The sequence below is a fragment of the Mytilus edulis genome, chromosome 1 (assembly GCF_963676685.1).
Source record: "Mytilus edulis chromosome 1, xbMytEdul2.2, whole genome shotgun sequence".
NCBI lineage: Eukaryota > Metazoa > Mollusca > Bivalvia > Mytilida > Mytilidae > Mytilus > Mytilus edulis.
In genome coordinates, this window is record NC_092344.1 from 112,049,378 (window position 1) to 112,067,550 (window position 18,173).

Sequence of the window (18,173 nt, forward strand, 5' to 3'; positions counted from 1 at the left end):
TAATCCATAGATTGCAATGCAGACGGGTGATTTAAAATAAAATATAGCAGATGACAAAATGTGTTATCTCAAAAGGATAGCACACATTTTAAATTAAATAAGCTACCTTGTTGACTTTTTTTTAAATCATTTTAAGTTATATCAGCTCATAAAATTTTGTATATATGCTGTAGATTTCCAAGCAATTATTGCTTCAAGCATATCTGAAGAGAAATAAATTGTTGTATGAGAGGCGAAAAATACCACAGGAACATTTAAACTCAAATATCGAAAATAAACTGAAAATAAACGCCATGGTTAAAAAAATAAAAATGCCAACAAACAAAAAATACAAAGCCAAACACTACATAGACAACTAAAAACTAACCCCACTAAGAACTAGTGGTGATCTCAGGTGCTCCATGTGGGTAAGTAGATCCTGCTCCACATGTGGCACCCATCGCAGGCGCGGATCCAGAGGGGGGTTCCGGGGGTTGGAACCCCCCCTTTTTTTTGGCCGATCAATGCATTTGAATGGGAGCATATAGCTGGAACCCCCCCCCCTTTACTCTGGGTTGGGAACCCCCCTTTTTGAAATGGCTGGATCCGCCCCTGCATCGGGTTGCTCACTAATTTGTGTTGTGTAATGTGCATCTAGTGAAATGAAATTTGAACAATAGAACCATGAAATGTACAACTATAGGATGTCTTACAACCTTGATTACCCATTAAAGTCTTCCACAGTCCAACAGACCTACCAAATGATATAAGGGGCGCTTCTACTGTTTGGAAGGGGTGGTACAGGTACAAACTTGTTCTTTTTGTACATATAATTATGTGCTTCCAATGAATCTGGAGCGGATGGCTGACAAATAAACATATTTTTTCTAGTTGCTTACGCTTGATTTTTTGCTTAGTTTTTAAAATATAGAGCCAAATCTGGTTACGGTAGAAATTTCCTATTTTTTGGACGGTGAGCAGGACTCTATTAAGACGTGGCTTTGACACATGGACTCCAGTTGATGAACCCTCTAAAGAATGGTTTAAATAGTTAAAAAAATAATATATATTGAAATATGCTATTGTAATTCCTAGTGCTATAGTGCTTTGATCTTATATCACTTTTTAGATTCTGCATTACATTTTCAGAACCAAATGAGAATATTTATATATGTGCTTATTACAAATTAGTGGTTTTTTTTTCTTTTTCTACCTATATGCTTATTTATGTTTTACGTCTGCTATTAATACTTTACTAGTCATGTGTATGTGTTGAAAACTTAAATCTGTGGAGATTTTTTGCAAGTTATCTGATAAAAAGTAAAATAGCAAAAAAATGAACCTAAGGAAAACATATTCAAAAGTCCATATTATATGATTAATATGAAATGACTGCCATTAAATATATATTATAGGCAAGTTTAGATGATGGCGTTAAACTACCATGGGACTAAAACTCTTTGGAAATATCTTTTCTGGTATATGTCCAAAGTTTTACCATATTTTGGTTTCAATGACTTTTTTTTGTTGAAGATACCAATACACAAAATCATAAAAAATAACTTGATTTATGAAAACATTATTTTACTCAACTCACAGAAACCCAGAGCAAATTGGTTATATATGTATGGACACAACATTCAAGCTTGATACAGCTCTGAATTTGGATTGTGATTAAATATTTGACACAGCATAAGTCTAAGAACTTAAAAACTTTAAATTGGACATTTACGGTGATTTACCTATTATTGCCCAATATCCAAAATCTAAATACATGGTAGATTCAGCATATCAAAGAACCCCAATAATTCCATTTTTGATGAAATCAAACAAAGTTTAATTTTGGACCCTTTTGACCTCAATGTGGACCAATTTGATAACCAAGCCCTAAAAAACTAAAATCTAAATACACGGTTAGATTTGGCATATAAAAAAACCCAATAATTCAATTTTTGATGAAATCAAACTAGAGGCTCTTATAAGAGCCTGTGTCGTTCACCTTGGTCTATGTGCATATTAAACAAAGGACACAGATGGATTCATGACAAAATTGTGTTTTGGTGATGGTGATGTGTTTGTAGATCTCACTTTACTGAACAATCTTGCTGCTTACAATTATATCTATCTATAATAAAATTGGCCCAGAAGTGAAAGTGGAAAATATTTTGTAAAAATTTACAAAAACTTACAAAATTTATGAAAATTGTTAAATATTGACTATAAAGGACTATTAGCCTTTTGGTCAAGTTGACTTATTTGTAGCTCTTACTTTGCTGTACATATTGCTATATACAGTTTAAATATCTCTATCTATAATACTATTCAAGATAATAACCAAAAGCTGCAAAATTTTCTTAAAATTACCAATTCAGGGGCAGCAGCCAAACAACAAAGTTCCCGGATTGATCTGAAAATTTCAGGGCAGATAGATATTAGCCTTATGAACAATTTTACATACAGCATATTTTCTCTAAATGCTTTTGTTTCAGAGATATGAGCCAAAAACTGTATTTTACCTGATGTACTATTTAGTTTAAACATATTTATTTATAGTGGATTGGGAAACAAGTTTTGCAACTTATATTAATCCCTTTCCACTTTGCGGGTGCGAGTGCTGCCTTGTAGCGACATTAGCCTGCTCTTTTTCGAAATCTACAAGGGTGTCTTTAACGTGCAAGAGATATGGCTCTCTCTTAACACGGGTCAGCCATTTATCGTCCCCTTCCGACGGACTATCATCGTTTCCTCGACCATACTCGCAAATGGTGTCAAGGGAGAGCCGAAAATTCAGTTCCTGAAATTTTCATCCCAGACGGGAATCGAACCAGGAACCTTTGTGTTAGTAGTTCGATGCACTAACGACTACACCACGGCTCTCTAATGATCTACTATTTTTAGCCATGTAGGCCATCTTGGTTCACAGACAGGGTCATCAGACACATTTTTCAAACTATATACCCTAATGATGATTGTGGACAAGTTTGGTTAAATTTGTCTTAGCAGATTCAGAGGAGAAGATTTTTGTAAAACACTACAAAAATTTAAGAAAATTAGTAAAAAATGACTATAAAGGGCAATAACTTCTTAAGGGGTCGACTGAACATTTTTGTCATGTTGACTTATTTGTAGATCTTACTTTGCTGAACATTATTGCTGTTTACTGTTTATCTCTATCTATAATAATATTCAAGATAATAACCAAAAACGGCAAAATTTCCTTAAAATTACCAATTTAGGGGCTTTCTCTGATTCATCTGAAAATTTCAGGGCTGATAGATCTTGTCTTGATAAACAATTTTACCCGTGTCAGATTTGCTCTAAATGCTTTGGTTTCAGAGTTATAAGCCAAAATATACATTTTACCCCTATGCTCTATTTTTAGCCATGGCGGCCATCTTGGATGGTTTGGCGGGTCACCGGACACATTTTTAAACCAAATACCCCAATGATGATTGTGGCCAAGTGTGGTTAAATTTGGCCCAGTAGTTTCAGAGGAGAAGATTTTTGTAAAAGTTAACAACGGACGCAAAGTGAGGAGAAAAGCTCACTTGGCCCTTTGGGCCAGGTGAGCTAGAAACAACATTTTCGAAGCATAATATTGTTGTCGTATGCCATATTTCTCATTCTTATTTATCATGCCTGGTTTATGTAAGGACTTCCCTCTTGTACTGTTTTTGAAGTTGTCAGGGTGTTCTTTCCATCTGTATCCATATTGATAGATGTCGACCTTCAAAAATTGTGAGTCAACTCCTATAATGATTTTGATGGGTGTTGACCTTTATATTTCACTCTTATATAATCTATTAAATAGATGGTCTAGAAGAGTCATCCTCTTTTAATGGTAATGGCAAAAGTACAAAGTTATACTTAATTCAGTTTATTTTACACACAGAATTTATTGTTGTTAGCTCTGTCTTCTGTTGATAACTCAATTATCATGGACTGCAAAAATTCTTGTTTCTGAAGATGTAGACTTTGTTTAATCTGAAACACAATATCCATTCATATGAGATGGGCCTATTCTGCTACAAAATTTTGCATACCAAATATCGTTAAACTACCACAATCAAAAAGTTTAACATGAAAACTATGCATAAGTTTAAAAGTTAATTGAAATATAAAGGGGCGGAGGGCAACTTATCTCCATGGCTATAAAAACAATTCTTAAATAACTGCATACAAAATATCACTAATACATATCACTAGTGCATCCCCGTCAACTGTCCTAATCAAATACTCCAAATGAAAAATATGGTAAGTCAATAGACCATGACTGAGGGGGCTGGGCCAAATAACCTGCAATATTTTTTATACCTTACATTTATTACAAACAGTTCTACTGGGCAACACATTATCATGTGACATGGAATAGTTCAGTTCATTTAAGAGATAACTGTATTGTATTTGAAGCTTTAAGGACGTCCATCGGTAGTTTTACTGTCGCAAATTTAGTTTACCTGGCGACGCGGAGCGGAGACAGGTAAACGGGTATTTGTGACAGTAAAACTACCGATGGACGTCCGCAAAGATTCAAATACAATACAGTTATCTCTATTCTAATGCAAAACAAGTCTATAATTAAATTTCAATCATTATTTCAGTGTAAAATGTTCATTAAAGAAAATTCCGCGAAAAGATGTTATGTTCTTTGGTCCCTACACTAGGTGACGTCATAGGTATGCTTCCGGCGTCAAACATAAACACCGGCCGTTTTCTGGCTTCTGTGCCGCTTCAGAATGTAATAAAATTTGATAAAAAGATTTTTAGGCGCAACAAGTGAGTTTTTTGTTTATTATTGTAGAAATAACATGTCAATACATTCCGAAATTCAAAATGTCGGCTTCCTTAGTTACAGACAAGGAGATAGAGAATTTTACGCTTGCTGTTATCCAATCAGAACAATTGTTACAAAATAATTGCATTAGAATTACATTTAGTTGCAAGGAAGGACGAATAACACTAAAATTTTCATACCAGCAGTGAATAACCCTATTATTCACAGGCGAATAACCTTTTTGTGTTTTTCACCTTGTACACGAGTTATGTCCCATGAAAATGATCATTGATGTCACAGGCATAAATAAACAAAATGGTAATGTTCACGTTACAGGAAGCCTATTGAGAGACAAGAAAATAAGGCTTTGGACATGCGTCTGGAACTGATAATATCTCTAATAAACATTCCTTTTCAGGGCCATTAATATTTTACAAAAAGATTCTACCCTTGTTGTACAAACAAGAAATTCTAAGACACAAATGTATTTTTGAACTTGTGTTTGATAAAGTAAGGTAAGCATTTTATCAAGGCCCTTCCACTGTTAGTTTGGTATACTAAAACAATTGTGGCCCCTTAGAAGCAATACATATTCAAAGTTGTCAACCCCTTTAAATTATTTCAAATTGTTTTTAACCATTATGGTAATGAGTTAGGCCAATGTTAAAACAACTGCATATCATCATGTGTGGTTCCCTTTAATCCAACCTAATAATAAACTCAAATATAGGTGATGCTACCTCAGCCTACCTAATCATAAACTCAAATATAGGTGATGCTACCTCAGCCTACCGAATCATAAACTCAAATATAGGTGATGCTACCTCAGCCTACCTAATCATAAACTCAAATATAGGTGATGCTACCTCAGCCTACCGAATCATAAACTCAAATATAGGTGATGCTACCTCAGCCTACCAAATCATAAACTCAAATATAGGTGATGCTACCTCAGCCTACCTAATCATAAACTCAAAAATAGGTGATGCTACCTCAGCCTACCGAATCATAAACTCAAATATAGGTGATGCTACCTCAGCCTACCTAATCATAAACTCAAATATAGGTGATGCTACCTCAGCCTACCGAATCATAAACTCAAATATAGGTGATGCTACCTCAGCCTACCTAATCATAAACTCAAATATAGGTGATGCTACCTCAGCCTACCTAATCATAAACTCAAATATAGGTGATGCTACCTCAGCCTACCGAATCATAAACTCAAATATAGGTGATGCTACCTCAGCCTACCTAATCATAAACTCAAATATAGGTGATGCTACCTCAGCCTACCTAATCATAAACTCAAATATAGGTGATGCTACCTTAGCCTAAAACAGCCCATCTAAGTCTTGCAATTGCAATTTGTTTTTTTAAGTGATATGAGACAAAAACTAGAATGGCTAACAATCAATGGCCTACTCCCATATCAAATGTAATAAGTGTTTCTACTTAGCATAACGAGAAACTCTATGGACCATCCTAGCCAAGTTTGTAAAAAATCAACACAGTAATTTCACACAAGATATTTTTTCAAAGCTTTATGGTAGACAATGACAGATGATTAATAATGGTAGATGGCAGTGAGTTGACAATTATGATATACAATGAACACATTCTGTTTTATAACTGAAATCCTTTCAGTCAAGCATAATATTGTTTGTTTACATATATATACATGAACTAAAATGTAATAAACATAATGACACAATGAAGAGATATGAATAGAATGACACAATAACTGTTGACATAGTTGAGATAATGACTAGATAGACATAGGGGGAGGTAACTTTGATGTTATACTGTCTAATGGTGTCCATCTTGAAAGTTCAATGGCTTCAAACACTTCCTGAAAATGAAAACAAAAATTCTTAAAAAAATTATAACTTAACATGACTTATGATGAAATGATATTAGTATTTACAACAACAAAAATTCTGATGTACCTTAATATGATATGATGACAGATGTGATGCATGGTTCACAAGGCTTTTCTGTAAATACTTGATACAGTTTTAATTGTTCTGGTAATTAATGATGCTGACTGGTACCCAAGATATCATTTATTCCTAGAAGAAATTAGACAGCCTTATGATTCTTTACACAGAATCAAAGAGCTGAAAGCTCTGAAGAAAAATGATGCCACTGTCTCTAATATTGGGATAGTTTTTATGCAAGTCTTGATTTTCACATACCGTAATTAGTTTAACAATGCAACATGTCTCGTAAGCATATAATTGATATTCGTATATGTGTGTGTGTGAAGTGAAGGTGCCAACTGGCTGGGTTTTTTTTTAAGACAAATGAATAGGTCAAGACTACCTGAATTGTACAAATAAATACCGTAGAAAGGCTTCTATATTTCTCACTGGTACATAGGCTGAATCCGGGTCCGTTCGCGCCCATTCACGTTTGCACCAACTCATGTTCGCCCCCTTTCACTTTCACACCCTACATGTTCGCAACTAATCTTAATTGGTTTTGTGTTTAATAACTCTGTAAGCAAGTGTTTTCTTATAAGTATAATTGTTGTCATTGTCTCAAAATAAAGTGAGACAGCATTTTTTTTTTGTGTTGAATAAATCTTAATCATGTTTTGGATAGCGTATTGTTAAAGATAATAATAATCGTTTCTAAATAAAGTGGTATTTTGTCAACGTTTTATTTAGCGTTGAATAACTCTTAATCATGTTTTGGTTAGTGTATTGCTATACTTTGTTTCATTGACCTCTTTCATAATGAAGTGAGATTCTGACTATTTTTTTTCTGTGTGTTGAATAAATTTTATCATGTTTTGGTTATAATAGTGGATTGCTATATTTTGGTTCCTATATTTTATTGTTTTGTTGTTTCAGATCAAAGGGCTTAAAAACAATTATCTTTTGTGTTTTTCCTTTAAAATCTTCAATGTTTTACTCATACCAAGCTAAAAATACATTCAGTATTTACACCAAAGCAATTTAAAACAACAATCATGATTTTCCAATTATTCAACTTGAATTTGAATTAAAATTGGGCGCGAATGAGTAGAGTGCGAACGGACCTTGGGTGTGAACGTGCGAGGTGCGAAAGTGTATTGGCCGCAAACAGACCTGATACCACATAGTCTGAACCCCCTTCTCCCACAAAATATGATGTAAATTAAAAACAAATTGTTCAGAGAACAATTGAAGTCTTTCCACTAGAAAAGATCTATCTTTATATTGAAATATGAAAAATCAGTTTAAAATGTTAGTTCCTATGGCTTTATGACGTCCTATTAACCTATGACCTTGACCTCAATTTCAAGGTCACAAACCATGGACCTTGAATCAAAATATCCTAGGTCTTTAATATGTTTGGTTAATGAGTACTACCACTTGACGCGTAATTTTAAATGTAAGATGGACAAAAACTCCCTTTTATTGTATGCGCAGCCTTTCAACCAAAATATACAAGTAAGGACATGTCGCAACTAATAATTTATGAAAAATTATTTGTCAAAATGTCATACAGTATTTGAAAAGAAGTGAAAATAAGCCAAAATCAAAATTTATAATATGACCTTGACCTTTGACATTGACCTCATTTTCATTTTTAGTACCAATGACCTCATGAAGACCCTAGGTCTCTATCAGTTATGGTTTACCAGTTGAAAATGCATATCGCTTGAATCAAATGAAAAAGGGGGAATAACTCTCATATGGAGTCCCCATAGAGCTATGGTTCAAACGAATATTCTTATCCTAAATATGTAACGAGCAATTTGGTAAAATAAAATCTTTTACTGTTACGAAGGAGAGGTGGCCACAAGAAAAACAGTGTTTGGGGAGATAACTCTTACAACGTAATGTATTTTGTTATAATTACATTTGATATATGTTTCATTATAATACTTTATTCTGATTGGCTAACTGCACATCACATGTTATTCCTCAAGCAATTGCATCACTCAATAAAACTTTTCATTCATGATAACACGTGGTCCCACAATAAAGTGCACAGATGAATTGAATAAAAAAGTGTTTTCATGATCCTAGCTAAAAAAAGTAATTATAAGTATTGAATGTTTCTTTTTGTAACCTCATAGGGTTGCAAAAGCGTTGACCGTGTGCACATTTTTAGAATGAAGCGCGTAAGCGCTTCATACAAAAAGTACTTCGGTCAACGCTTTTACACCTCAATGAATTTACAAAAGAAAGCATTCAATACTTAAATGCAGTTGTAAATTTTTAAAGCAAAAAGAGTTAATACTAACTTTCACTTTTTTTGATGTTCATGTACATTTTGAATGTATTTATTTTTCTCAACTACATGAATTTTTTGGTGTATTTTTAATGATATATATGAGTAGTCCAAATAATTATTACGTCTGGCAAGGCTTTTTAAATTTTATTCTGGGACACCTTCCTATGACCACAAGGCTTATGTTAATTTTTTTCTGGGATGCCTTCTTAGGAAGCCTTCCTACGAACGTCTTAGGAAGGCGTCCCAGAAAAAAATAAAATAGCCTTATTGGATATTTTTATGCATTATTTAACCAGTTAAGTCTTTTACAGGATTGTTTGTTTAATGCTGTTTAAACATTACTGAAAAAAAACCACCTTAAATTTGCTAATTATTTGGCATGAAAGTTTGATTTATTGAAAGGGACTCATAGTTTTTCATTTAATTTTAATAATTGTCTAATGGTTAAAACAATAGCTTCGTTGTTTACTTTTATACACAACAACATATTCACTTTGGTCTCGTTGTTTACCTAATATTCACTATGTACTTGGTAACAGTTATTAATTAATTGAATAGAAAATATTATAATAAATATTATTGGAAGCCGAAATGACGTCAAATAGGTGCCGATTTGACTAGATGCCAATTTAACCAGGTGCCGACTTGACTTGTACGTTTCAATTCCTCTGCGATCGTTTGCGGTATTTTCTTGAGAAAGCCTATTTTCCATCATCAAAGAGAAGAAGAAACTGCTTGAAATGATTCCCGAACGCTTCGTGATTGTTAAAATAAGTTTAATTCACTCAAAAAACAATTTTAAAACTTGCGATGTTTAAACAGGAAGTTTCAAAAGCACGTGTAAAAGAAGAAATTAACCGGTGAGCGTGGAAATCCGTACATAACATATATCACTATAGTACGACTTTTAATGCAAAACAGTTACATCCTTTTGTAAAACAGTCTTTAATATACCTATCACATTAATGTTTGAAGGGTCTTAAGCTTATTCAAACCATATAAGTCGGTATGAAACACCAAAACGGAATGATAATAACCGATTACGTTTTGTAGTTTACAAAATTCTGGACTGGTTCCTGCCAAACTACAACACTTTCTTCGACTGTAGTGGAATACAAACAGAAACCAGTTAGTTTGTAAACTGGTTCCTGGCTGATTACTACACAATACTCATGCATAATGATAACACAAGCACATTCCTCCAGTTTGTATTGAAATTAGTAAATACGAAACCAAGCGCGGTAGGCAGAGAAATCAGGTCGGCAGTTATGGAACAATGACTGCGTCATTTTCCAAAAACTGTAACAACATTGTCTATTAAACAAAACCTATGCTGTTTTAGCTTTGAATATTTTAAACGAAAAAGAATATTCAGTTACGTTCAGTGGTTGATATGGTTGATGTGGTTCATAAATGTTTCTTGTTTTTTTATATAGATTAGACTGTTGGTTATCCTGTTTGAATGGTTTTACACTAGTAATTTGTGGGGCCCTTTATAGCTTGCTGTTCAGTGTGAGCCAAAGCTCTGTGTTGATGACCTTCAATGATTTACTTTTACAAATTGTGACTTGGGTGGAGTGTTGTCTCATTGGCACTGTGGGAAGGTTTTATTTGTACATACCTCACTTTGTTCCATAAAGTCTTTATTGTATCTAAACACATCTATCTCTAATTCTGGTTCTGAAGTAACAAATTATTCTATTAAAACATGTAGGAATAAAAGTAAATTTGGTGTAATTAACATTTCAAAGCATTTTTGTTATATAAGTCAATAAAAATATTCTTTAAAAAAAGCTGTTGACACAGATATGTCTTGCTTGTCAGAATAATATTTAAAAAAGACAATCTGATGGACAAAAAAGCATTGAATATTGCTAAGTAATTCAAAGTATCTTGACCATGACCTTGGTCTGGTCATCATTTACTGATAGTAATGCAACTTAATATTAAATATCAATGTTCTATAACAAGCATTTCCCATCAAACTAACATACTGTAAGCAGAAAACTTAACAATTGTTGATGCTGGAAAAGCAACCCCTGGTTTGCAGGCAAGACAAAAAAGAAAAACCAAAAAGAAAAGAAAACCAATTTTTCTGCAAGATTCAACTTTGACAGATGAAGAGGTGATGGTTTTCAATATCTGAGTCTACTGATATCTTGGGACATCTGAGTGTATAATACAATAGAACATGGAATACATTTTAGATTACATAAAAAGTCATTTACAATCTTTGGAGCCCTTAATTGAAAACAAAATCTTTTTGGAACATTTTATGGACAAGAACTCCTCTTTCAAAGCTCATCATCGGAATTATGGCGTGGGGCTATTAATATGCTGAGAACTATTGAACTTTTAACTTATACAAATTCACAACCCTTTCTTTAAATCTTTAATTTGTATTTATTTGAGGGATAAATAGACATGATATATAGATTAAAAGATAGTCAAGGTTATTCTATACACCCAAAACCCTTACAACTTACAAAGACAACTTACATTTGATGGTCTATTCATTTAATGATTTAAATAGAACCAGTTGAGAATAGCATCAAACATTTTGTTTTCTATTAAAGATCCCATTTTTTACATTATACTTTATTAAGTACACACCTTCTAGTGTATCCATTTCATCTTCTGCAGTAGCGGGTTCATGGTGTGCCTACAAATAGTCAACACTTAGTCTGTCTTCATTACACATATACATGTTTATCACAGAAACTGATGGATGCTTATAATACAATACAATATAGCTTCTTGTAAGAAAACAGATGGGAATATAAACTGCTATAAATATTCTTTCCTGAGAAGTCAATGTGATCTGAAGCTTTTTAATTAGTGTATAGTGGAAGCTATAACTACTGCCTGTAATAAGTAACATGACCGAATATAAAAGATCATGCATAGAGAATGGTTAAAGAACGAAAATAATCTGTCGACTTTAATAGTTTTGGGGTGTTTTTCATATATTATATGAAAAACATCCAAAAACTAATCTTCTCGTCTGTTTTGCTTTAATTTATAATAAAAAAAATTACTTATGGAAGGCATAACTAATGAAATTTTGGATCTTTTAGAATGGTACTTCTATTTCTTTTGTAGTAGTTAACACTATTATATCATATGATACTTTCTCAATCATAATTTTGGCACAAAAAAAAAGAAAAGGTTTGACATTAAATTGTAAACTTAAAACAATATTTTGATAAAAAAATGATTTTACACCACCTACATGATCATGTGATGAATGAGGTGCAGTATGGGATCCATAATACTGGTAATATGAGGCACTGTAAGGGTAATTATGACCATAATAATGACTGTAATGTACATCTCCAGATACATCTGGTGGCAGGGGTCTGAAATAATAAAGTACAATAAATCTTTTATTACTGTCTATATATATCCAGCTTCAGAGATGTGGAAATTTCATGCCTTACTAGTCCCAAAATCTCTCAGAAAATTGATTATGTTCCTATTCCACTACTGTTAATTCAGAAATTATTGAGTGCATTTATTATTGTGTTTTTGCTGTGATAGACCAAAATGCATAAATATTATTGTGATTTCAGGAAAAGCTGCTTATAAATGTTTGTGTCAGATTTAAGAATGCTAGTTCTTATTATTGTGATATTCACCCATTCGCATTATTCACAATAATAAAAACCCTCGCAATAATTTCTGAATTTATAGTACTTGTCCATAACAAATAATTTCTGCTCATTGAAAATTTGCACAAACAGTAGGGACAAGACAAAAATTGTCAAAGGCAAGTAGATTTTGGTAAAGTACTTGTCCTAATTTTGCATTTCTACCTGAAGCTGAAGTTACAGTTCTCTAATAACTTAGTAGGAATGTGACATGTTAACAATGGAAAGTTTAATAACTGTTCAATATAGTAATTTAAATAAAAAGGAGATGTGGTGTGGTTGCCAAAAAAAAATATCATCTACCACAGAGCAAATGAGGAGGATGTCAACTATAAGGCACTGTATTATCCTTCACAATAAGCAGGATATTGCATGTAATTTGCAGGGTACATAGTTTATTTCATCAACTATTAAAGAAGAAGAAAGAAATATGTATATCATTGTAAACGATTACATAGATATATATAGATATAGATATATAGAGATATATATAAACATTACCTTTTAGGGGTAGCTAAACTAACTCTAATTGGTCTGCGACTTATTCCAGGAAAATGTTGCATTTCAATAAGAGCTCTCTGTTGATCGTTCTCTTCTGTAAATCTAATAAAGCCATAACCTTTACTTCGTCCTGAACTATCAGTCACAACTACAATAGAATTGAAGTGCCTTTGAAATTATTTCTTGCTTTTTTTTCTCAATGTTTCAATGCATCAGTGTGTCTTTTACGATATTGCCATACAAAAAGTACAGGTCAGTAAAAATGAAAATATAAAATAAAACATGGAAATTTAACAATAAAAATTGTTTTAATACCATAGATTTTATAAATGGCAAAATTGAGTATACAGGAAGCTTAATTATTCATTTAAATTATTGATTACAAAACATGAAAATAACAATTACTATGATAAGGCACAAAATGTAAAAAAAAATAATGATTTCTATATATACTACAAAAGGATGGCCAAAAAGTGAAATTACTATAGTTGGCTCAGATTACAATGAGAAGATCTACATGAACTTTATCTCTATAAATATGCCTAGTACAACAGGTGTTAACATCATCTGATAATAGCGGAACAAGTAACACAGGCTAATCTAAGTTTGCTTAATATTGACCTTGTGACCTGAGGTAATTTTTAAATGAGTGCTTGTAACCTAAGGTACAATGTAGATACCCTTAGGTCTACACTACAGGAACCTCTATATCTCTTAGAAAATACCTATTATAACACATTCATAGCAACAAACTTACTTTTAACAGATCTACATGACCTATATCTCTTAGCAAATGCCTGATATAAAACATAGTCATCAACATCATCTGATAATTCTCCAACAAACAAGGAATACTCGGGTCTGAAAAATAAAAAGTTGAAGAAGTACTTATCATATATATTACTCTCCATGAAGTTTCTTCAATGATATCGATATCAAACCGTTTCTACAAAACATTCATATTGACTTAGAAAGAAACAAATTGTAGTAATTGTACAATTCCAAGAAACACTTTATTGTTATAAAATCTTTTGGAAATAATCAATAAATATTATATCATAATGAATCTGGCTTTGCAACTGTTAAGCTTACCGTACATTTCTTATGCATACTCTTTTGTGGATTTTTTTTTACACGTATATATTTTCTGTGGATTTTTTTACATCTTGACAATATCTTAAATGATTTAACTTGGAAAATATACCATACTTTAATATAAGTTGTTACAATATCTTACAATGGTGCACTGTCTTTGCCATACCCAGCACTGTTCAGTTTAAATCTTCTGACCTGGAAACATATATTGTGCTTTAATGTGACATTCTTACTGTACAAAAGTGCACTTTCTTTTACTATGTCAATATTGAATTATTATCATTTCTATTTGAAACCTTGAATCAAATGTATTTTGTTTGCACAATGTTTGTAAGTAGATCAATCTCCCTGACTAGCAGAGATTGTTTTCCTTTTTTAATTTTTTTAATTTGAGCTAACAAGTGTATAACTTTGCAGATGCATGTTTTTATTTATTAAGGAAGTCTGAATGTTTAAGACTATCAATAAAAGTCTTATTTTGAACACCAGAAACTGGAGAAATAAACCTGGTTGGTGTTATGTCTCAAGCTGAATCAAGCTGGAACTAAAAAGAAATTGTCTTCCAATTAAAGACTTTATCAATTAAAAAAGCAAACTTTCAAACTAGGTTGTTATATATTTTTTTTCAAAGTTAAATAGAAATATGCTTAGTAACCTACTGGAGTTGTCCCTGGTATCACCTTTCCATTCAATTTTAATAAAGCTTCTTGTGCCTTGTCTTTATCTGTAAAGTCAACAAAACAATACCCTGCTGGCAAACTGTAAACACAAAATAATCTATTACTGTATATGTACTTTCAATGTGGTGTTTTTTAGGGGTACATTTTCATGAAAATAGATAGATTGTGCATGCAAATACAAAAAAAATTGGTCTATTTAAGTAATATACCAGTATATATTTGTCTTAATATCTGCAGGCCATTTTTTTGTATTCAATACATGTACTTGTTTTGCACATTAATCTCTTTGTTTTACTCATAATTCTCTTTTCTTTATCCTATCCAGATCTTCATTCATCAGCAAAACTGTAACAAGCTTGTAAAAATGATATGAAATTAAAGTACAAATACAGTAAGAATCCAGAGCTAATCTGTAACAAGCTTGTAAAAATGATAAGAAATTAAAGAACAAATACAGTAAGAATCCAGAGCTAATTATCCCTTTTCATAGAAAAATATTGAGTTGTACACTAGACTTAAACACTTGCAACAATATTTTTATTTATTTTCTTCATCTAGACTGATACAAAAGCTAAGTAAGATTGCAAATAGCATTGACTTAACGTTGTAAATCTTAAAAATCTGACAATAATAGGTAGCTACATATTTGGTGTACTCTCTCAGGTCTTTTAACATTGTGATAATATGATGCTATAATGCTTGAATGATTTTTATTTAGATTGTCGTGCTTTATTTTCTAGAAATCAACTTTGGTCTACCAGATTCTTTATGAAATGTGTGGGTCGAACATTGGTATTGAAGGAGCATGTGGGAGAAATCAATTAAAAGAAGTGAAAGCTGGCTACCAACTCCATCAATATTATACATCTGGTTGATTGTAAACTTATTAGACATATTAATATTTTTTTCAAAGTATTAGTCACAGATATTTTTAAAGTAAATGCAGTTATTTATATATTTGACATGTTTGATTTAACTTATATTTAAACAGGTGAACTGAACTTCATTTACTTATTTTAGAAGACCAGAACTTAGTTAGTTCTTTAGATTCTATATTTGATTAATTTTGTACATTTGATGTAAAACTACATTTTTTTTTAACATACCCTGTGACTTTGTTTTTGATAATTTTCAGGGATCTGATTGTTATACCCATATTCTGGAAACCCTTTGTTATAAATTCTTCATCCCAGTCTGATTCCAACTGTAAAATAACAAAATACAAATGTTTGTAGTTTAAGTTTATACATTTCAGATTATACTGAGTATAGATCTATATATTAACACTGAGAGCAAAGTTAAAAAAAACAAAGGACAACTTTATTATAATATTGGCAAATATTTTTTAATTGTTCTACCTACAAAATGATAAAACATTATCCATTTAGTGGCATTCAGTGGCACAAAATGTGTCACAAATAAACAAGAGAGGATGACTTATGCAATTTAACTATACAAAGATTTATATTACACATGTATTATAAAGATTATCTAGGTGATGTGTGATTTTGTCTGTCTTTAAATCAAGAAGAGCATATTAATCACACTCGTCAGAGTCATAAAACCAATTACATGTATATACTAATATAAAAGAGAGGTGAGTGGGAAGGAGAATTTTCTGCTAATTTTTTTCAATTTTCATCTGATGCTACACATGCTATATTAGACTGTGACTTTGCCATGCAATAATTTATTTTAACTTTTGTACACAACTCTTTCATGCTTTTTTTGTTTCAAAATATTCATTAAAATGACATTTTCATCCTGTATATGAAAGCTTATTAATTTTCAGCACTAACCAAGCTAAGACATTAATTTTCAAAATTCTCACGTTCAAATAAGCAATCTCCTGCACTCAGGCAAGCATGCATCCACCAGACCACTGAACTATTCATAAAACCTGAGACTGATGATTGCCTTCAGGTTAACCAAGTCAAAATGATTAAAATAATACTTAAGACTTCAAAAGTGTTAATTATTCTCTCAACTAAATGTGATTTTTTAATTATATATATATATGAGGTTTTGGATTTTTTTTATGCATTTTTTAACCAGTTGAGCATTTTGCAGGATTGTTGGTTTAATGCTGTTTAAACTTTCCTATAAAAAAACACCTTTATTGCTAATTATTTTGCATGAAAGTTTGAATTATTGAAAGGGACTCATAGTTTTCTGTTTCATTGCTTCTTATTGTCTCGTTGTTAAACAACAGCTTCGGTATAAAGGGCTTAGTTGTTTCTTATAAAGTTTTTGAAGAATAAAAGTTATAAAACATCAATAACTACCTGTATACTGTTGAGTTAAAACAACAGACATATTTACTATGTACATGTACTTGATTAAAGTTATTAATTAATTAAAAAGAAAACTTATCAAAACATCAGTCATAGAACAATGGCAGATCCAGAACTTTTCATAAGGGGAGGGGCTCTCCAGTCTGGAGCCGCCTATGTAGAATGTAAGGAAAACTTTATAAATTAACTTTTGTATTCTAACTGTTTGATGCTTTTTAACGATGTAATGCATGATAAAATCCAACCCCTAAAATAGATCATGGATTTATACATTGTTATAATTATTTATATATATTACATCAAAAATTATTGGATACCGAATTGACTTTAAATGAGGGTGGTCATGGCATGCGGGTACCTTCATGGCGAATAATGGTAAAAATTCTTGCCAAATTATCGGCAAATGACATAAACGGTAATTTTTGGTACATGACAATAAAATGTAAACTTTCTTTTAGACGATACAAATATTGACTGATTTTGACAAATCATGTTAAAGTTTTCTCAAAAATGACAGTAACGATAATTATTTCATCTTCGCTGGCCAAGGGGTACGATCCACTCCCGTTCTCTTCCCGTGAAGAGAACGGGAGTGGATCGTAACCCTTGGCTAGCGAAGATGTAATTATTTGAGTCCTCTGATGAATCACGGTAAGGATAGTTTGACGAATAACGGTAAAATTTTAACCAATTTGACGATAACGGTAGTTGAAAATGACCGTTTGACGGCTGACAGTAAAGGGCATTACAACAAATATGTGCCGATTTTATAGCCAGGTGCCGATTTGACTTTTTCTATGTGTGCCGATTTGACCAGGTGCCGATTTGACTTGTACCCGTGAATATTTAGCTTACATCTCCCATCCATAATGTTGGAGTAGTACAAATAACTGCCATTTCTGATATTTAATGCATATTCTACAAAATCACGTTGTTTACATTTAAACCGGAAGTCACAAAACTAACATAT

At 32.1% G+C, this 18,173-nt stretch overlaps 1 protein-coding gene across 1 annotated transcript; it reads right to left on the reverse strand.

The window, feature by feature from the left end:
* Positions 1 to 6,270: 6,270 nt before the first annotated feature.
* On the reverse strand, positions 6,271 to 18,173 carry LOC139499881 (tRNA selenocysteine 1-associated protein 1-like). The gene is made up of 10 exons (XM_071288471.1): positions 18,059 to 18,173; positions 16,016 to 16,113; positions 14,889 to 14,988; positions 14,372 to 14,424; positions 13,892 to 13,995; positions 13,135 to 13,282; positions 12,216 to 12,342; positions 11,597 to 11,645; positions 10,605 to 10,663; positions 6,271 to 6,605 (listed from the first exon to the last, which is right to left on the reverse strand). The coding sequence occupies exons 1-10, from the start codon at positions 18,098 to 18,100 to the stop codon at positions 6,522 to 6,524; spliced, it is 864 nt and encodes a 287-aa protein (XP_071144572.1). The 5' UTR covers positions 18,101 to 18,173; the 3' UTR covers positions 6,271 to 6,521.